Source organism: Colletotrichum fructicola (assembly GCF_000319635.2).
Source record: "Colletotrichum fructicola Nara gc5 chromosome Unknown KSG_Nara_v1_contig11, whole genome shotgun sequence".
Lineage (NCBI taxonomy): Eukaryota > Fungi > Ascomycota > Sordariomycetes > Glomerellales > Glomerellaceae > Colletotrichum > Colletotrichum fructicola.
In genome coordinates this window covers 1802741-1824767 of record NW_027094061.1, presented here as the reverse complement: position 1 = coordinate 1824767, position 22027 = coordinate 1802741, and the positions used below count along the sequence as shown (strand labels likewise).

General features: G+C 48.6%; 4 protein-coding genes across 4 annotated transcripts; 2 read left to right on the top strand and 2 right to left on the bottom strand.

Moving 5' to 3' along the window:
* Positions 1-731: 731 nt before the first annotated feature.
* CGGC5_v017052 (uncharacterized protein) lies at positions 732-2395 on the bottom strand (the record flags this gene model as incomplete). The annotated part of the gene is made up of 6 exons (XM_066153716.1): positions 732-757; positions 820-827; positions 1078-1306; positions 1363-2166; positions 2217-2229; positions 2288-2395. The coding sequence occupies 6 exons, from the start codon at positions 2393-2395 to the stop codon at positions 732-734; spliced, it is 1188 nt and encodes a 395-aa protein (XP_066006916.1).
* Positions 2396-3291: 896 nt separating this feature from the next.
* CGGC5_v017051 (uncharacterized protein) lies at positions 3292-3641 on the top strand (the record flags this gene model as incomplete). Its single annotated transcript, XM_032028392.1, has 2 exons — positions 3292-3334; positions 3418-3641. 2 exons carry the CDS (start codon positions 3292-3294, stop codon positions 3639-3641), a joined length of 267 nt encoding a protein of 88 aa, XP_031875327.1.
* Positions 3642-12168: 8527 nt separating this feature from the next.
* Positions 12169-12949, bottom strand: CGGC5_v017050 (Pathogenesis-related protein 5; the record flags this gene model as incomplete). The annotated part of the gene is made up of 3 exons (XM_066153715.1): positions 12169-12321; positions 12398-12507; positions 12562-12949. 3 exons carry the CDS (start codon positions 12947-12949, stop codon positions 12169-12171), a joined length of 651 nt encoding a protein of 216 aa, XP_066006915.1.
* A 3085-nt stretch (positions 12950-16034) lies between these two features.
* Positions 16035-17826, top strand: FUS6-6 (Efflux pump FUS6; the record flags this gene model as incomplete). The annotated part of the gene is made up of 5 exons (XM_066153714.1): positions 16035-16175; positions 16229-16551; positions 16637-16705; positions 16767-17067; positions 17131-17826. 5 exons carry the CDS (start codon positions 16035-16037, stop codon positions 17824-17826), a joined length of 1530 nt encoding a protein of 509 aa, XP_066007091.1.
* Positions 17827-22027: the final 4201 nt, after the last annotated feature.

The following is a 22027-nucleotide window of genomic DNA, read 5'->3' as shown; positions in this document are numbered from 1 at the left end:
AGCTCGCGAGTCGCCCGTACTGGACTCGCTTCTGGGTTATTCAGGAATGCCTACTCGGTTTAGAAGTAGAGCTCTATTGCAGCGATAGCCGAATAAGATGGTTCGACTTCCAGCATATCCTATGCATAGAGGCAGATGTTCACGAGTTTCCCCAATCGGACGACCTCGATCCTGGAGGGAGTAAGGCAGGGTCATATCCTGCCTTGCCACTCGTTATGAGCCGTACGATTGATCGGTATCCGGAACTAATGCAATCGCTATACGACCTCCTTGTCGCCCACCACCGTGCCAAATGCAAGGAAATTAGAGATAGGGTTTTCGCCTTGCTCGGACTTGTGAAGCCCGAGGAGCGACGTATGCTTGACCGATTCTTTCCCGATTACGCCATGCCTGAAGAACACGTACTCATCATAACACTCGCGCACCTAACGCAATATACCTTCGAGCTAGCCTACAGGGACCGCCAGCTGATAACACCTGATTCTGAAGAAATTTTCCTTGGACTTGGGGTTAAGTCGAAGACACGGAGGAGGGCGTTAGTACGTCGGGCGAAATGGCTAGATTATTGTGATTGGGATGCACAATTGCCGCAACTACTCGCCCTCCAAGACCAAGAAGAGCAAGACTTGGGCAGTGCGTACTCGGAGGAGGCTGAAGAAGAAACTGAAGTACTTGAAGGTGCCAGCTTAAGGCCAGGCGGTGCACAAGTTCTGATTTTTTTGTTTTTCGCTCTAGCTGTCGCGGTGGTCTGGTTGTGCTTCGCCTCTAATAAGCGGATGGCTTTTAAACTTATCGTGTATAGGTAACTTTGGCACCAACCTTGAAAACTGTGTTAGGCGACAGTGTGGTGGCCGGAAATCAGGGCATATTGGTTTGATAAGATGTTCGATCTCAGCTGCAGGAACTGGTGGCATCATGGTAAAGCGCTCGATCATGTCAGGTTCTTGAATTTGAACGCCCACGTTCTTCATTCCATAGTCCCTTCTCAATCGTCGCTTCGTAACGTCAACATCGACTCGATTCCTCAGGTCCGTTAGGTCGACCTCGTGGCTGTGGGGGTCCATCAAGACCGATCACCAGTTCATGAAAGTTTCGTTCTCGCCAACGTGAAATTTCTGCACCCACTCCACATGCCCTAGACGTCGTGGACTGGCGTAATATGATCTGATCTTTTGTATCCTTGACTGGGCTTGCTGTTGGGCTTGAAGCTGCTGATTAATCGTCACAGGGTCCTTGAACAGTTTTGCAATCTCAATGTCGTCAATTCTCTTCGCCGTTGAAGATTCAAGGTCTTTCAGGGTTCTCTCTGTTGTCTGCATTGTCTGTTGCCCTGGTTGGATAACAAGTTTGATGGCTGTGGACGCGTGCCAGTATTTGGAACCCAGTAGTCTTGCTCGTCGGATCCGAAGAGGACGTGACGACAGGTCAGCAGACAGGTGACAAATTGATCTTGTCCCCTGGGTCTGACACGGAGGTAGAGACATTTTGTCCCTTCTTTGAGCGCTTCGTGAACAGTGGCGATAGCGTTGCCAAGCCCATCGCTGATCGAGTAGCCAAAGTCCTCAACCTCAGTAGGCCACGTTTCGTCCAGACTATACAGGTGAATGATTTGATTTGCCGAAAGCCCGTTTTCTTGAGCCGTAGTCGCTTCCGCGGATACGGAGACTGACGCAGAAGGCGTTGAAGACTCCTCGGGGTTGGTTGATAGCAGTCTTGTCAGGCTGGATTCTTTCATCTCGACATGAACATCGCTGATCCCCAAGCTTTCCAACACAGCCTGGCATTTAAAGGCAGCATCGTATGCTAATTCCCAACTTATATCGGCGTCAAGGGGGTCCATGGAAATCGACATGACAACAGGAAGGTCATCTGCATCCTCAAAACCAAGCCTGATAATATCAATGGCGTTCCATTTTCCAATATGTTTATCCAGCACATTCGAAATGGTCTGACTCAGTGGATACAGGCCCTCCGGGTCATTCCAGGGTGCAAGAATCGGATGCGCGCCTACTGTCCTCAAAATTTTGCGTCTTGTGCCCCAACCATTGGAAAGCGCAGGGGTCCATATATCGGAGCTTGTTCGTGCTATCAACCGTGGGCTGGAAGGAAGGCCGTAGTAATATTGGTTCGATTCGTCAACCGAGGGAGGACGAGGTCGGTCCATATCTGCCTAAGATAAGGATCGCTGGTGTTGTGCTGCGGAACGAGGACGTTACGAGGAGAAATTTGCTGTCTGTTGCTTAAGTTCTGCTGCCGATAGGCTTTTTATATGACGTCTCCATCGGACCTTGCTGGCTGGGTCGAGTGTGGTGATGGCCTTGTGGGTGTGGCGTCCATGCTGGACCTTGTTGGCCGCGTCCACAACGGTGACGGGCGGGTGGAAGGACTCTGGCATTATGGGGTGGAAAGTGTGATTTCTGGTTGCTGAAAGGACGGCATTAAGGATCTTGGTTTGGTTGTGGATGATTGCGATGATGCTGGTCGTAGAGCCGAAGTGAGATGTGAAAGGTTGAAGAAGATAAATGGAGGGGATTGTGCAGGAATACTGGGCAGCCATTTCTCAGAGAAGGTGGTTTGACGTCATGACGTCACACGAGAGCATGACAGCCATCAAGGTAGAAACTGCTGATATGGCGGGCAGGTAGAGCCCGGTCTCATGGGAGGCAGCTTCTGTAGTCGGTAGATGAGGCAGCTGCAATCAGAGGTTCAATAACGGCAGGTATAATCAGAAGCCACGAGCCATGGGGCGTACACCGGCTCGGCGTCATTTGACTCTGCCCTCCACTACGAGGACGACGATATGGACACCTCGACCAACACGGGCAACCCATCCCTGCCTTGCTTGCATTTACATACCGATAGCCTCTCACTGATTTTCTCTCTAACGGCACCGCTAAAGCCATCTCGGTGGCTGACTGAAAAACCTTTCTCTTGCATTAACCCTTTTGGCACACTGTTCAGGTCGCCTTATAAGTAATTGGACATCTTTCCAGGAATCTAGAGAGTCCTTGTTCATTCTTTCCGGCACAATCTAATCTTGATAGATGTTTTCACCCCCAACTTTTGCACCCCCATATAACAACCCGGAATTACCTAGACTAGCGACCCGAGATGAGCAACCGCCAAAGCAAGCTTGCTGAAGCCTCCTCTAAAATAGGCTACGTTTTCCACCAATCTGATTGGCTCTAGGAGGCCCTGCAGGCTGCAGGCTCAGGGGTTCCAACAGTTGGGTCTCGGGCCGTTCAGGAGGGGAATAAACCATTGGCCGGGCTTGGCGATAGGATCCTCGCAATGGCCATCGTTGACATCGCCGTTGATCAGAACATCAGTATCGGTAGGTTTCAGTACCTTCCTGTTCGACTTTTTGCAATACTGAGTTGAAAAGCTTGCTGAGCCTCATAATAACTGGTGATACAGGTGAAACAAACGCCCGGATCCAAATGAATGCCAGCAACGCACGACTGGCATCTCTCTTCGATGACATCGGCCTGACAGGATGTATCGAGCGCAACGTATCCCAGCAAGGAATGGTGCCTCAGAGTATCAAGTCAACTACTATAGAGGCCGTCCTCGGCGCCGCCTTTAAAGATGGCGGTATGGAGGCCGCACACCAGGTGATGCAACACCTTAGGCTTATCTAAGGGGACGCGGTTGACTCATATGGGCGTTCCCTGCCGCTACTACGTCCTTTCTCTCTCTGTCTAGCCGACTATTGGAGAATTATTGAGGCGACCTTAGGCTTTGTCTGAATATTGACGTCCCTTAGACCGGAGGCCACGAGATACGCGTGGGTGTTGTGGGGAATCTCCATATGGGACATCGATGTCCTTTGGCAAAGAGTCTGGGAGATCCTGTGGCTAAGGGCCTTTTCGCAGGGTAGGCGGCGGCCTCAGGCTTCCTACCTCTGTGATCTGTAACTGTGAAGATGAAACCTGGTGCTTCTGTTTGGGATCTCCAGGTTCTGATTCATGTTTATGCAGGTTGTTAGTATATCTTCCAAGGAAAAGGTCAAGAAGCGTTGACGCATGAGACGTTAAGTCACTCATGAGGTGAGGATGGATTAGGATGTATTGGAAGGGAAGGTGACTCCAGACGCTCTCTAGAAATTGCCTCAAACTAAAGGCTTGGTTCAGCACAAGGGAACTCCCATTATTAGAAACCTTTTTCAGATCCAAAACTGAATGAAATTCTGCACTCATTCCTGAATCAAATATATTTATAGTAACTATTCTTAAATATAAAGATGACTGATTGACTGTTCGGTTGTGGCATCTAGAGAAGTCAACTAAACGGAATTTACGCCAAACGTAAGCCTTATTTTCTTGATACGATCTTAAAGGAATAACAAGCCATAATATAAAAATTGCCTTTGACAAAAGGTTATAGAAAGGCGGCCAGCATGAAACCCGCATAACCCTAAGGGCAGCTACTTAATAATTAACTTATCTTACAGCTAACTAAAAGCTGCTCTCTTGCAGGCGTTCTTCATCTAAACATCTATAGTATAAGATGCTAGATTCCTCCATCCGAGGATCGCATAGGTATCTTTGCTCCTATACCACGGTTGGACAAGACCTTCACTTGATATTTCGAGGTGATCTTAAGAAATACCTATCAACCTAGTTGAGGTATTTGTTAACGCTTTGCCTTCTGTAAAAGTAGTTAGGGGACTAAACACCTTTTGTAGGCTTTCCTTAAAATAGATAGCAGCTGAAATTTCTAGGAGTAGCACCTAAAGAATATTCTCTTTATTAATTCAGGAAGAGATCTCATTATATGAGACCAAGTTAGAAAACGCCTACGTGATGATGTTTCAACAAAGATATCACCAGAGGATGACATAAATCAGCCCTAAAAGAAACACACATTCAAAAGCTAACTCATAGAACATCCTTACTATAGAAAGACCTAAGCGGATGCTTTTTGGTTTTAGCCTTAAACCAGTTTGCAGGTGTCACATAGGTTACCGATAAAGTAGTGCGTTCTCATTGGGCTGGCACCACTGGCCGTTCGGGACATCTGTTGAGGATTATTCCTACGTATGCTCTCATTCTTAGAATGGGAAGTTGGTTGTTGCCAGACGTGTTGTGGTCACGGGACGCAAGAATGCCTAAAGCGCCCGGATTTCCTTTCGTGTCATGTTCAAGATCGCATTCTGGCCAGTTCCAAGGTTGGAGAAACCCTCTCTCATCACATCTAGGCCATACTCGTCTACTCGGTCGGTAAAATTATGATCAAACCGATCCAAACTCTGCGCGCTTTGGCTTCCATTGCATTGCAGCCTTATTTGCTCCCTGCCCTGACTGGCACGGCCCAGGGTCCTTCCGGGAAAGAAAGAGATGTAGATGACATAGTCTACTGCCGAAAAGCCTTATCGAGGAGGCAGCAGTGGCCTACCCTCCGCCTTTATATATCATTAGAGCCTTAAGGACTCAGGGGATGTCTTGAGCGATACTCCGAGAGACTAAGGACGGATCCGGGAGGCCTTCTGGCCTTCTTATGCGTAACAGGCTTCTTTAAATGAATCTGTCCGCGTTACTGAGAGTCTGGGCTTAGTATAGGCCACCACCTCAGATGTCTTTCCTTTGATACCTGACTAAACAGACTGTAACAGACCTCTATAGCGAAGTCCTTCGTTGCGGGTCACCTCAGTGCATACCACTACTCCTAAGATTGTTTTGTTTTGTTTGTTGTATTTAGCGCCAGTGCAGCACGGGCCGTAGGGCCTTGCAGCAGACCTCCCGAAGGTTATGTGGCGTGGAGAGCCCGGGGCTGAAGCTATATAATCTAAGTACGTGCCCTTCCCACCGTCCTCTAAGTCTTACTTATCCGCTACTATGTGGTCTTACTATGTGGTCTATCCGTTTCTAGTTCTCGCTGGTTCCCTAGTTCCGCTATGAGTATCTAGTCTCCTAGAAGGGGTGCTTTGTTCATGAGGGTCTAGTCTGAAACCTAGCCCCTGATACCGCGGGCAGATCTTCTGGAAGAAGTCTGTCACGCGCAGGAAGGCTTAGAAGCCTTGAGGATCGGTGAGTAGCCCCCTGAAATACCGCTCGAGGGATCCCATAGGTCCTATGGGCTCAAGCGGACTAGAAGGGTAGAGGGTAGGCTACAGTTGCCTCCTCGTTAGGGTCTGTTGACAGTAGACTAGGTGGCCTACCTCTTTTGCCTCTCCACAGGAGCAGGTAAGTAGTGCTTCGGGATGGTTAAAGCGTTTATGGTACTGTTCGAAGTCCCCATGGCCTGATCGGGCTGCCAGGAGATCATGAAGGGTAGCCCGTGGTAGAGCTAGCTCAGGGGGGCAGGTGAGAGTAGCCTCTAACCCCAGTTGGACATATCGAGCCTTTGCTCCTGCGCCCACAATTGTTTACGTTGGGCGCGTAGACGCTCCTTAGCTAGTCTCTTAACGCCCGACAGAGTGACCAGTTGGCCCCGGGGTGCTTGGAGAGTTGTCCCCTCCTTAGCCAGCCTGTCTGCCTCCTCATTGCCCGCTATCCCTTGTTGCCCTACTCCTAAGAGACCGGCTTAAATACGAAGAATAAAGAAGAGAATATTCCAAACTAAGCGGGCAAATACACTATTCTTTTAATTGGCGATAATAGAAGCATGACACATAATTAGGGGCTTAGCTTGACCTCACTTTCTGCGATGTTCCCTTGCGCGCTCGCAGATCAACCGACGCCTGTAAGCAGGCTGCCAATTATGAAGCAATACTCACAGACGTATCGCTTCACAGCCGCCCTCAACAGATAAGAGAAAGTAGAGCATTCATGTCATCATTAGTCACACAGTCAATGCCAAATAACGTAGCAAACTTGAACCACTAACTGCACTTAGCTAGCAGTCTGAGTTAAGATAATGTGTTTGCCACTAACTACACATAGATTCTTGCAAAGCCATTTAAGGTAAAGCAGGTCATTGTGCTGCTATACCTTGAATCCTGGCTCTTCCGGGATAAAATGGACAATAATAGGAAGATGAGATGTGCTGAGATCAATCATAGTGTGGTGCTAAGTTGGCTAATATTGAAGAAAACTGTAAAATCCCGGATGGCAATAATGAAGCTGAGGCTTATACCAATGAATCATCTATCCGGCCAGTGCTGTTGTTATGTCGTTTGGGCTGACAAGCCAAAGAAACACTTAAAGCGAACTGGTGTAGCCAAGTGAGCCACTGCAGACACGTAACATGCAATGACGGGCCATAACAGACGGCCGAGTATCCATCCATTCGCTGTCAGGCAGCATAGCTATACAGATGTCAACCGCAGACTTCCTAATCTTAGCTTCATTACCATCATCGACACAAAACCGTTCTATAAAGCACCACGGGGTTGGATGATTAACGCGCCACTCTAATACGTTAAGCATATAGATTTCCAGCCGAAAAAATAGCCCGTGATTTTGATACATTCCTCGAGGAATATAATTAGAAATACGGTAGACTGGTGGTATTCGGTCCTTCTCTTCAACGAATTTGGAAGCAATCCAAAGCGCAGCGTAGCCAACTAACTCGTAGTAAACCCGCCCGCAGAAAGTTTGCTTGCAGCAAAATCGATCAAGTAGATTAACTGATAAAAATAGCGTCTGAGGAAGCAAGGTGAGTTCGTCGTGAATCTTTATAAGGGATCGAATAACGTTTGGTCTCATTTCCATTATATCGGCTGAAATACAGCGTGTGTCAGGCGTCGTTTCGGACTTAGTGTTTGTCAGCATGCCAGAAGCGACTCGCTCCTATTGGGACAGCACTTGCCTCTATATCTTCCATGTGTTTTATGATATCTTCCGAATACTCGTCATGCAGCTGGTTCATGCCGAAGAGATGTGTTTTCCGTCTTTTTATCATGGGTATATCTGCAGGGCTTGAAAGGTCGCCAGCAGCTCGCTTAGGCATCTTCGACGTGGTTGTTGATTGGTCCGAAGCTCAGAAACTACAAAGACGGAAACTGATAAATATTTAAAGTCGTGAGTATGCAGGATCCAGAGCATCCACAATTTTAGATAATAAAGGACTGGCTTATATTGGCTCTATGTAAGGTTATTTGTTAGTTCTCATTCATATGAACAGTGAGTTTAACTGCATGTTTATACTAGCCAGAACCCAAACTGGTGTTACGGTCAGCTAACCCAGCCGGAGGGTCTGCTAACAGAAGCTAAGAAATGACGCGTATAACAGCATCGAAGGTGGTAGAGTCGTTCTGAGTGGATCTAAGTCTTCAAGGGTTGTAACGACCGGTCACAAGACTAGCTAGGCATTCGCATTGTACGATAGCTTAAAGTGTCTGAGGAATGTTTATGAAGTTGATTGTCTCTTGAACGGGTGTTGTATCTTGGGTATGTGGATTTAACCCTTCATCTTATCCTTACGTGACCTTCGCTGTAGTTCTTCTGTCTCCCGAGAGATCTCTATAAGTTCCCGTGATCTTGCACATGAAGGTGCGGTCCCAACCGCCCAGTATCTATCTATCTATGGGGCGTTCCTCATTGGTCATGCTTTATGGGCGGGTATCAAATAAGGTCTCTCAAAACATTATACTGACTGCGAGATATCGTGCTATTAGTATACATTACGCTGCTTAGTTTAATCGACGACGGTGACGGGACTGATGGGGGTTTGTTATCAACGTGGTCGACAAACCTACCTTGTCCCTGATCACGTTAGGATGTGCCTGGTCCAGTGCTCCCCCTTTTATCCATTGGCGCGCTATTTAACGCTCGCCCAGGTAGGTGACTAGGGATGTTTAATGGCTAGACGAATTAGTGATTCCGCAAAGCTATCCTTGTGATCTCTCATTGGAATTGAAATCATCTCATATTTGCAGCGAGCGGCCGGCGGATAATAACGTCATAAGCATGCTGCCCTTGCACATTTCTCCAGGAGTCATAACAAGGAAGCGCATCGACTGAGTTGGCAGCTTGAATGAGCACACTGGAGTGTAAGGTCCTCGCGATTGTCAGACGAAATAACGCAGGGTTCTGGCTGGTCCTTTTCTTACCAGGGCACACGCGGGATTGGCAGGGTGCCGATGGAAGAAACTAACGGCGCGAGCGATATGATCAGACCCGAAGACGCCAAGATTGACGACAGGCGATGGGGCTGCGCAATGACCCCTGATGGCCCGGAGGTCATCCCTTGTTTCGATTGTCCCTATCATTGGTGAAGCGTGCAGAAGCGAAACCTGAACGAAAGAGCTCAATATTGAATAACACCACCCCGGAAACCATCCCCGGGTAGGGACTAATGGCGCAAGCGACGGTCGACCTGATTAGATCAGGCGTCAAACTTGACCACAGACCAAGGAACTGCGGCGCTAAGATCCTTGCCAGTCTCTAAGCGCCCGTTCCAGCTGCTCCACTGTCATTTCCGATGGTGCCGGCTTCCACGATTATCCATGGAAGCTACAAGGGCCTGGACTAACAGGGAACAGGGCCTAGCCCTGCCATCGTTCGATGCGGGCAGAAACGTTAATGTAAGTGACAATTCATCCTGCATCCTTTGCGCCGAGACGGCCGCATCAAGCCGACCGCACCAACGCCATAGCAACATTAATCAGCCGACACGCGGTGCACGACCATAACATAAGTCTCTTCGCTTGATTGCCATGGTGTTTGGCGTGGCTCGCTATAGAGGCATTGACTTGCGGATGCCGCGGGATATGGCGCATTGCCCTTGTGCTGAGTGCCGAGAAGACTGAGGAGCTTTTCCACACGTCTACAAGCTACGCCCGCGTCTGAGACATTGTTCATTGACGTCAGCGCTGTGGTGGAATCGGTGCAGGAGTTTTGAGACGGCTGGTCATTTCAAAGCCCCTGCACCAACAAGACGAGGTTGAGTTTACTCACGCATCCAAGGCTAATGTGCGACGGCTAACTCACAGCAACCCGCGTTAATATCGCGCCACGTGAGCGATGTAACCCTACAGCTGTTGCTTGTAGACAGCAGCAATTTCTCTGATTCAAGCAAATAAGATTTCGTCATGTAGCCATCGTCTGAATCATCCACAGGTTGAGGCTGATATATCACAACATGGGCAAACTATTGGCGATGCGGAAGTCAGTTGATAGCATTCTTACCGATGGCTCCAGGAGCTTGATGACAGTCGAAAGCCCTTGAGCCAAGCGGCCGGAGTCGGCATCTTCCAGGGTGTGTCCGTGGTTGGTCCGGGTTGACGGTGCCGCGACGGCCGCCGCAGCCGCGGACATTGTTGCATCGGACTTGCGCGCTGACGGGCGGGTGGTGCCCTCCCTCATTCAGCGCCCGCGACCGATCTTCTCCTTGCCCAAACAGCAGTTTTCATCCCGCCTAGCAAGTCTCGATTAAGACTGAGCTCTTGGGACTTGGCCGACCTACTGGTATCGTCAATGGCAACAAACAACGAGTCATGAGCGATGATCCTGGACCACATCAAAAGCTGCTAAACGAGGCATGGAATCCCCGTGCAACTCCCCACTCGACAGGACGAGCACGCAAACGACGCAGCTATCTCGAGACTATTATAGTTGATGGCCAGGCGATCACATAAATTGAACGCCACGCCGTGCAGATGGTCGAAATCACGTGAGAGGTTTAGCCGACGCCGCGGACGGCTTGAGATCAGTTACAAGACGCTTCACGCCTGGCAATGTCATCTTCGCTAAAAATTGAAAAACTGGTTCGCCAATACTGTCACCATCCACAAGTCTTGACTTGCTATATGGATGGCCATTTCCCCTTCGCTACGCTTGGCCATCGGCGCTCACGACGCTGCTCGTCTTCACCACCAGCAGCATGACGAGCCCGCCACCTGCTTGCTCGCCCCCGGTCACCAATTCCCGACGCAGTGGTTCGTGATATCACCACCCATGCGCCGGACATAACCAACGAGCTTGGTGTTGCCCATTCCGTTGCGCACCAAGTTCCAATACGAAAGCGATCGATGGAAATGCAAAGCCGATCCAGGAAGCAATTGGTGTTCCAGGAAGTCCGGTTTCTCCAGCGTCGCAGTCGATGTATTGCAGTTGTGCGGCGCATATATAATATAGTTGCCGTCAGTCGACTGGCGTAATTGGGAGACCAGCAAAGATGTTCAAGCGCTATGGACGACTTCCCCATAGACGATCAATCCCTAGTTCCCTTCTTCGGGGACAGATCGCCTGCGCAATGGCCGACAAATTCAGTTGGTCCTCCACAGCATTCCTACCTTTTTGCATCTAAGCCACATGGTTTCCCAAGTCAGCACGACAGCGACCAACACGAGGATTTCTTCCATAACGGGGAAATGTCCCAAGCGTTCGACATAACGGGACTGGACTTGACTGGCGACGACCTCCTTCACAACCACATAAACCGCATTCCAATTGACCAGCTAGTCGACCCAGCGTTACTCAATAGTTATGGCATAGGCAAACATGACCAGGTAACCTTTGAGCCTTGTCAGGATGGTCAGTACCAGTCTACCATATCGACTGCGCGCGTTCCACGTGATGGCGCATCAACGCCTGCGTCAAACCCTGCCTGGACCAACAGGTCAAGTCGACTTGCCAATCGAGACTTCAGATTTCGGGCGTTGCCCAAAGAAACGCCGACGAAAAGACCTACCAAGGAATGCAGACGTCCCGCAAGTGGCCGTCGAGAAAACGTGTATATAGAAGATATTGATGATGGAGAACGGGACGGATGGGAATGGGGCCAGGATCCTTCGGAGCGCGCACAAGAGGAACCATGTAACAATGACGACTTCGGACCCGGGAGGTTTTTCAATCCGCCCCACCCCCACAACCGTGTGTCAGTAGATGATGCCGTCGTCGCCGCTGGCGATTTACTAGATTTCTTTGGACAGCCGCAGACGGACGGGATGATAGCCTCGCATGACCTCGAGGCGATTGTGAGAATCTGGAGTCAAGCACGCAGAATGCAGTAGGAGTGTGGCGTGAAGAAAATAATAAGCTACGTGGGAGGCATGTCCAGATAGACCAACAGCCATAGGCGATATCAGCAGGCTGTGTATCAAAAAGATGTATCATTGTTCCGTCTAGAAAAAAGGCATTGACAGACCACAATGTCCGGTGAAAGAACATGCGTTCCTCCTAGGTCACAGTATCCATAACTGTCTCAGTATGCTGTCGGTACATCTACCGATTTCATGTGCTCATTATTGAGGCACAGAATCTCCACAGTCAAAATAAATGGTCATGTTGCGCAAGCCGCACGTGAATGTGGCATCTCTGTCATCATACGCAAAGCTGTACGCCGTTGGACACGTCTTCTTGAACCACGGGTTGCTTGCTCTACAACGGCTGGCGTCAAACTCGCCCCTGCAACAGTATTCGTCGGTTTCATACACTGCACAGTCAGACTTACAGCCAATCGGAGCGCCACCTGTCTGCACGTCAGTAATCAGATTGGATTGGGGGCATACCGTGCGATTCCGGTGATCTTCCATCCCAAGATGAGGCGGAGCCACACAGGTAATAGGCTCGCATGCGTCGTCGTCCGGTTTAACTGTGATGCCGCAGGTATATCCGTCGACTAAGTTTTATCAACATATAATCCTTAGCTAAAGAGGTTGTGCATTATACAAACCGAGGCTGATGTCGTAGTAAATCTTGTCACTGAGGACCGTTAGCTCGAATAATGTGGTCAACGTTGAGGACCGGCCCCAGCAGCTTCGACTGCCGCAGTCTCCAAGAACACAGCCTGTTCCATCCGCAGAGCAGTACTGGCGCGCCCAGAGCCGACCGGACCAGTTTGTTTGAGGTAGGGCAACCTTGACTGTTGAGTTAGCTAACAAGGCAAGGCCCTCCGGTAGGGGATCGCCGGAGACGACGCCTCCATCGCTAAGAGTGGGCTCCGATAACGGAGAACCCTCTATAGCGGGCCATATAGTATGGTCACTAGAGTTGTTGACGATGGTTAGAACAACGCTCTGTGCATGCAACGTGGTGGCAAATATCAAAAAAACGAACATCATCTTTTGCTAATGTAAGTGTCATACGAGGCCTTATATAGACAATCGACAGCAATCAGCGTTGCTTGACTTGACTAACCGGCCGTGTTATAGAAATTCGTAACTGATGAACTGAATTATTGCATAACTACGTGATATGCTTCCTACTAGAAGGTTTATCACCCAAATAACGTAGTTTATTAGGTTTTAACACTACTGTACTTATATACTAGCTAATAGATTTTGGTAGGTCCAAGGTGAAGATAGAAGGGGAACTTGAGGCAACAGCATATCGCTGTTAATGACAGCTGATGAGTCCCAAGCTAGCATTGGACACTGGCCTCCTCCAAATAGGTCCTGTGAGCCTATTGGTGGAAAAGGAGGATAGTCAAAGGTCGGTATGGTGAAGTCGAAGTCAGAAAATGGTACGCTCTCCAAGACGGAGAACGGATTCTCTAATGACTGCCCCACCAACGACACCTCGACAGGTGGCTCCAGATTTGGCAACGCTGGCGTCTCGCTTTCTTGTGCTAGCGGCCCTATTGTTACGTTTGTCTGTACCGAAGATCCTTTTATGTCCCGGATAAGATGCATAAGCTGCGGCAGGTCGTTGCAGTGTACGGCTTCTGCGACGTCTTCGGCGAACCTCTCCATCGCCGTGACTCTCTCCCTCAGCCTTTTCATTTCATCGTTCACCTTTTTGCGGTGCTTTGCTTGTGCTTCTCGATTGCGTCGCCTCTGTTCTGCTGTGGTTCGAGTCATGTTCAAAACTGCGTGAAGTATGAAGAAGCTAAAACGTGACGCCGATAGCGACATACATATAGACCGTCAGCAGAACGAACAATATCCATAATGCCAAACCAAATGCAGTCCTCGTACCTGCTCTGGAATCTGCTATGTTTTAAAACACTGTCACTCGGTTTCAGAATGGTGCAGGGGTGTTTCAGGTATTCAGTCATGAGGAAATCTGTAGAGAGCCCCAGTTTGCATGTCTTATGACAGCTATCAGCGTCTGTTTCTGCTTCTGCTTACTTTTAGGCTCAACCTAACCTTACCTTTGCTCTTGCAGTGGTATTAATGGTAAAATGAACCAGTTGTTTCAAGTTCACAGCTATATTTAAGTATACGTAGTAAGGAACGCAACGGTCGGAGGTGTTGACTCAGTCTTTTTAGTACTAGTTTCTCGAAATATCGACATCTTTCCCTGTTCATGCGCAATTAATAAGGCATAATACAAACAGCCAATATGTATATTACGTATTTGTTTGCGAAGTATTTACTATTACTATCTATGTATATCTGGCTACTCTTGTACGGAGGGGCTGACCCGGTGAACGTGGTCGCGCAATTCAAAATTAAGTCCTAGCGGAAGAGCTGTCCCAAGATAGTCATTCAGCATTGCTGAATTTGAATACTTTACAGTACATACACAAGCCTATCTTCCGTTCAAGACCAATTGAAACCACGACATACTAGCTCGCCAACATAACCGTCTGAAGCTCTGTGGTCGTTATAACGTGCTTGCAGTCGGAGGATTCAGTCGTTTTGTTGGTTCGGGATGGTCTCTTTGCCCGTTAAGAAAAAGCAAACATCCCCCTATAAGGTGATCGGGAAGATTGTTCTTACTGGATCCATTTGCCAGAACCCTCACTGCGACCTCGATCGGCTTTTATTCGTCGTTGTCATTTCAGCGTAACTCACGCTGCAAAGTTTTCAACAACCGTGGTGGTTGAGCACCTTGCGGCTAAAGCCATCTCCACCACGCCATTCAATGATTCTATTAATGGCTCGCGCAGAGATTCCGCTCATTTTCATACTCTGCTGCGTACCAGCATGGGTCCAAGGTGTTATTGATACATTTTATTTTACTCTTTTTATAGTGTATAGATGCAAGAGCCACAAGAAATGCATGCCACGCAATAAAATAAACGGCTGTTTAGTGGGCTGTCTTTAAAGGACTCATTAATATTATTTGTAGAGTCTCGAAGATCCATTCTTCCTACAACATCAACGACGACCTGATCATGACATCGAAAGTTGTAGCAAGCCCACAAAACAGCATGTGTGCTGCGGTCCAAAATCTGCTCGCAGGCAGCATACATCTGTCGGTCACAGCGCATGAGCGTGATAACTGTTCTAACGCTACATATCGATGCGTTTGTTGTGCTTCAACATTCATCTTTTACGTGATCGGTCTGGCGGTTTAGCCGGTTGAAGAGACCCATACTCTCTTAGAGAAGAGGAAGATACTGTGTGCCCAATAGTACTCATATTGACAGACCCAGGATATATCGGCTGTGCATTACGTTTCAAACGCGGTATGCATGATGCACCGACCACCTCCGCTTCACTTATCTTTATAGTAATGATTAAGCCATGCATATCTTGAATCATCTGATTTACTGCAGATTGATATACATAGACCTGATGAAGGAAAAGGTTGACGCTATATCGGCTCCAACATGCGCCCCAAAAACTGAAACGAAATCGGCACTCAGCCCTCGAGGCGGACCATGTTTCTCAATCACAACGTTGCAACCTCAATCCAGCTCTATCCGCTTATCGTTGCACGGGAATTCTTGCTGTTCGTCGCAAACATAACATAACAACATGGCCTGCCCCATCGAGCCACTGATAGGGTCACACAACCAGACTCCACATAGTAGCGGCGCTACCAAGAAGGTATGTTCATTTGCAATAACACGATATCCCAAATGTGGTGATGCTAAAAATAAACAAATAGGCTGTGTTTGTAGCTGCTGTAGAACTCTAGCGCAGATCTCATGGATAGTATTGGAGACCTGTAGCAGGGGTGTCACAGAAAAAGCTAACGATGAGTTAGAAAACAGCTATGATACGGTCGCGTTGTTATGCGCGTGTTGTTTTCTATAACAGCCCAGCAATGTGGCCACTTCACATTTCAATCAACGGCTATTGTATCTTCCCAGATAGAAGTCCACTGTCAGTCTTCAGTTTGCAGTGGAGCGCTTCGAGTCATTAAAAGACATCCTGCTACGCCTATTAACCGCCTAGGGCAGACCAATTCGAAGCGTCCTTTCAAACCACACCGCTTCTTGCACTATTACTCTACACTCATCCACTCGCAAGCATGGCTGCATTAGCAGAGATTCAATCCGACGTTCCGCCGCATTGGACCATGTCTTCCCGGAAGATCGCCATCTTTGTCTCGTTGTCGATCATGTCCCTGGTCATCGCCCTGGACGCCAACATCATCGTCACTTCGCTCTCGGTGAGTCAATGGCGCTCAATGCTGGCGCTATGACTTGCGTAACAGACCAACAGAACAACGAGGCCATCATCCAGGATATTGGTGGAACATCGACGCAGGCTTTCTGGGTCGGCACGGCGTACTTGATCTCGTGCGCAGTCGTCATGCCGTTCATCGAGTCTGTCAGCAACGTCTTTGGACGCCGTGAAGTCCTCCTCCCGTGCATTGGCTTGTTCACTGCGGGCACTTTGATGTGCTGCTTCACGTCTGGGATCGCCTTGATGATTGCAGGGCGCGTGGTGCAAGGTGTCGGCGCTGGTGGGATGTACGTTCTCTGTCTCGTCATCTTCACCGACATCGTGCCCTTACGTCTGCGATTCAAGTTCTATGGGATTATGTAAGGTCCACCATACCATTGCCGTTAGATACTGTCGTTATCATGTTCTGTTGCCCTATTGCTAACAATCGCTCACATCAACTAGCCGAGGGGCCTGGGCGATCGGGTCGATATCTGGGCCAATTATCGGCGGCGCCGTAGCTGAACACACGACGTGGCGTTGGGTTTTTTTATCTCAACCTGCCGATCTGCGCTTACTGTCTTGCCTTCTTCAGTCTATTCTGCCAACTGAAAAAACCGGTCGAGACTGTTGCAATCACACACATCGACTGGCTGGGGGGCTTTCTTTTCACGGCGTCCTGGGTTTCTCTACTCGTCGGCATCTCGTGGGGTGGCGTGCAATTTGCGTGGGGAAGCGCCCAGACTGTTGCGCCAATTACGCTGGGTGTCGTCGGACTGGCTGCGACGGTCATCTACGAGGCCCGATACGCAAGTCATCCCTTCTTGAAGAAAACCATGTTCACTAGTGTGAACTCGGTACTTGTCTACATTCTGGGCTTTCTGCAAGGTTTGATTGTACGTCCCTGACATTACAAAAATGATTTGGCCGTTATCTACTAACACAATTATCTCACATAGTTATACGGCCAACTATACTACGTGCCGTTCTATTTCCTCTCTGTCCTAAGTTACACCCCAACGACCTCCGGAGTGGCCATGCTACCGGTCTCCGTCCTTCTCATTCCAGGGTCTATTGTGTCTGGCGTTATGATCAGTCGGCTGAATAGCTACCGATGGGCGATCTGGGTCGGATGGATGCTGACGACGGTTACGTCTGTCCTGCTTATCATGTGGGGCGTCGGCACTTCTGTTGTCTTCTGGGTATGCACGCTTATGGTTGGGGGGGTCGGCCACGGGTTTGTACTGAACGCGCAAACATTCGTCTCTGGTGTCAGCACCCCAGAAGAGAGCGCCGGGGGGTCGGCGGCGATGTACCTCTTTTCCCGGACCCTCGGCACGGCGATTGGGGTAAATGTTGGGTCATCAGTTTTCCAGAACTTTATGGCCATAAAACTACCGGAAGAGCAGTCTGCGGTAGCGCACCATGCCGAACAGTACGTTGCCACACTGCGCAGTCTACCGAGTGGCGCCCATAAGGACTCTATCTTAAGGGCCTACGCGTTTGCATTCAAGAGTGTGCATACCGTCTTTGCCGTTGTTGCTGGCTTTGGACTTCTGCTCAGCTTCTTTATACCGCGTTACAGTCTGGATCGAACCTTACCTTGTCGTCGCACGTCGCTGGATACAGATGGGGAGACCAACGTCAAAAGTTAAAGTATAGGATTGTATTAAGAGATACATACAACCTAGTCTGGGGTTCCCTATCTCAACTTGCGAATCTATATTGGAGATAAGTAGCAGACACAGACGGCTTATTGCTCATGTCCACAATAGGGGGAGACTCATAGTTGAAAGAATACTGCGGTTGTTGAGTCGCGGGCAGCTCGACGACCGCAGGGGAAACATTGCCACTGTGTACCGTCCGCTCTGTGTGATCGTGGTGATGGGCTTGGGACGCGCTATGATAATGATGGTGGTGGTGGTGTATCTGAATGACAACTGGCTTTCCTTCTTTGCATCTTCTACAAACCCCAAAAGAAGTTTTGTCGCCCGACTGTGCGGCGTATTTTGCATGGAAGGACTTCGAACGCGGCAGATGGCAAACGACGCACAAGTGCTTAGGAGACATGTCTCTGCTTGATGAAGCGAGTTGGGGGACAGATATGTTCTCGTGGCAATGGAGGACTTGTAATGTTAAATACTTGGGGTCCTCTCTCGAACGCTGGATTCTGGCGAGCAAAACAAAGGTGGTCAGGCTACACACAAATACCATGGTTTCATAACACGTCAAGTCTCTAATAGAGGTGACTAAAGTGCTCAAAGTGCTTAGGACGTAATCGATTGACTACTCTGTAGTCCTGTGACCGCTTCAATAGTCATAGGTAGGTGTGGTAAGTGATTAACGGATCCAGTGCAACCACAAATGTTCCAGTGATCCGACGTGGAAAGATTCGTAGTACTAGTCTTCAGCCTAGAATTATCACTCATAGCTTATATCGGCATAGAGATCCGGCTGATAGATGGGGGTGTCAGCCGTTTCTCATCCGACAACCTATGAGAATAGCTTACATTGATAATCACCGCCCTAAAAGGCCTCATAGAATGTACTCCGTCGCATAAAAGGGTGCGCAGCCCAGGTAATAACAGTGAAATCACGCCGTATCGTCTGTGTTCCTTGTCATGTGGTTACACGGCTGCCGTGCGACCAGGTTATTTGGTTTGCTATCGAGACAGTCCTTTCATTACAATCAAGTATCCCTTGTCCGCGCTTTAGGTTACTTGAGAACTCTCGAGCAGAAGAGGGTCTTTATATCGGACCACATAATTTGCGCTGCTCTATCTGTATCGATTAAGTTGATGGAGCAACGATCGGCCACCGAAGATGTGAGCGAATCGCTATTTAGTCTGGTGAGCCAAGACGCCAGCGGATGTCTCGAAGACACAATCAGGCTGTATGAAGCCGCTTTGATTGAAGCTCTCGACTACGACCTCTTTGCTGACGACGGTGCGGACGTCTGCCTCGCGTGGGAGGCTGCTTTACGCTCTCCCATTGTTGCGACGCTAAGTGTACATGCGATGAACTACCTGAATTCGAGCTCGACCGCGGCCGCCACGAGTGCTGCAGCCAATGCTTGGCACCTGGCCAAAGCCTTACTGGAGGTCAGAATGCCGCCAGTTGATCTGACGAGATGTCTTCAGGGCCAAAGTACACCTCCCCACGACGTTGTCCACCAATTGTTGATCCTTTGTCTATACTTCCACGGAGAGGGTAGTTGTCATTCGAATGTGACGTCTCAGGCGCCAATCAATAACGCCCTATTATAATATAAGCCGAGATGTTTTGGAGATGAAGAGCTACAGTCATTAGGATATCTTAAAGAGTGTCATTCCGTTTTCGGGCTTTTCGAACCACTCCACACCGTCTTCGAACTAGGGGAAGAAACTGTCTCGGAGAAAGCGGATGAGCTATTGTGAGTGGCCGAGGGTATCAGATATAATTCCATTGTCTGCGACACTGCACGGCTTTGGAGAGATAACAGTAGAGAAACGGCGAAAATACGAGGATGTAATATGAGGATGATGTTGCAGTTTATCTCTCCCTTTGAAGATAGATATAAGCGATATCTATAGCGATGTTAAACTTGAGTATCTCTTAATTCTGATGGAAGTGTGTTGAGATATAGACGATAAAGAGAGACCCTAATAGCTTATTTGGCGGTGGATAAGGTGAAACTTTCTTATTCCAGCAAATTATATAAACATGCATCCACATGACAGTAAGATATCGTGCAAAAAAAAAGGTTTTGTGTTTAGATGTATTAGAAACTGTATTGAATCCTCGCCGTTCTTGCCCGACTTTGCTGATGAATACGTAGTCCAGCTAGTTATCTGATGTTTATGAGCAACGTATTTTGCTTATTCTACCTCTGCTCCGTTTGTAGGCTGTCCGTTAATGGTCCTGTCGCTTTTTATATCTGTATCTTTATCCTCAAACTTTCGTTTAGATGTTCTTGTGTCCCGTGCTCGTTAATTTAGGGCTTCCGATTCTGCTTTGTGCTAGAGATAGTTGACCTGACTGATTGTAAAAAACGTGTGGCGGGTATATAAGCAGCCACTAAGAAGAGAGGAGCTTTAGGTTCAGCTCAGTCCATTCGACAAACTGGATAATAATAAGCATATAGAGCGCCTGCTTTTCCAGAAGGTCCACAAGAGCTTTAATAATAAGTATTACCAATTAGCAGGCGAACTTAAGAATAGCAGTCCAGCGTGTCTAGAAGCTCTATCGGCAGAAAAGGTTGCATCGTTTCGGCATGATAATACTATATTTATGAATATTGGTTGAAGTTGGTACGTGTCAATGTAGACAAGGACATCGAAATTGGGGCGCCGGGAAGTGTGTGGGGGACGTTATGTAATTTATTCTCTAAACGTATGATGACCTCTGCGGTCATCGTCGATAATCTCAAAAATTGCCGCAGAGCATGGCAAACTGTGCGTTGAAGTAGTCGGCCTTGCGCCGTACGCAAGGAGCAGTCGGACGGCGGCCGTGCTGTCGTTGCGCACCGCAAAGTAGATCGGAGGCTCGCCCCACTCACCCGTGATGTGTGGGTGAGCGCCGTGCTCTAAGAGCAGCCTGGCGCATTTGAGATTATTATACAGAATGGCCACGCCCAAGGGCGTATGCCAAAAGTTTTGGCGCATGCCATCCTCCTTGATTCTCCCGGAGTTTTGAAGATTGATCATAGACCGGCATGTTTGCACAACAGTCTCGCTGTTAACCGCCATCACTTTCCCCAAGAAATCTTTCGAGAAAAGTGAACCCCTCTGTCTCTTTCTGTAGGTTAAGCGTGCCTATATCGCCACAGACAGTGTGAAGTATCGTATCGCCTAGCCTGTCTCGTAAGGTGAAATCGATGTCCTTCTCAAGGAGCAGGCGGATGACGGCCTCTTTTATTGACAAGGCCGCACCAGCACCGTCTGCCCAAAGATTCATGAAGTCAATAGCGGGTGTTCTGAGGACCATATAAAAGACATAATCGCTTGTGGGGCCGCCGATACGCCCGGCAAAGTCATGTGCCGGATGAAGGGCTAATGCGTTCACTATACGTGGGCCTCTAAGACAAGCCTCGTAAAGAAGGAAAAGACGGTCTTCGGACAAGGCGACACCCATCAGACAGAGAGCTTCCACTTAAACCACGTCGCCACTCATAATAGCATTCTCTAGATCCTCTTGCGCCGTGGACGCAATTGTCGCCGTGCTGCGACCAGAAGACCACGACCCCGACAACGAGTTAACTGCGGTGTCGTCTGACCCGAAACTTCGGGCTGACATAAGAGACCGCACATTCTCATCCGATAGACGTTGGTCAATCCTGAGTGCTGAGTCTTCCGCCAGAGGTGCCGACGCGGGTCTTAGAATTTCTGACAGTATAAATTCTTGGCCTTCACTTCTGCCGACGTCGGTGGCATTGGTGGCCTCCACTAACGTGGAGGCGACGCTGTAGCTTGGAGACCAAGATGCAGCGGGAGACCGTTCTGCCAACGTTTCATCTGAGTATGTACTCGTGGGTGATGGGGGCTGGCTTACTTGCGCCGTGTTCATCGTGGCAGCTTCTGAGAAACGTAACGCCTAAAGATTATTCTCTAAGGTTTCTAGCGCATTATCTATATATCTTGTGTTCGGCTAGGTAAAACACTACATCAAGGAACGGTTACCATTAATTACGACACACTATATATGCCGTTAAGATTAATAGAATGACTTCAACTGACTTTATATATAGCTGCTTATCTATTTGTCCAATGTCGACTCGTAACATGCTAAACACGTAAGTATCTATAGACTACTCTTCCTAGCCACTTAAATCAAATGTCCACAATATAGTTACAGTAAAACATATTACTTATTTAATTA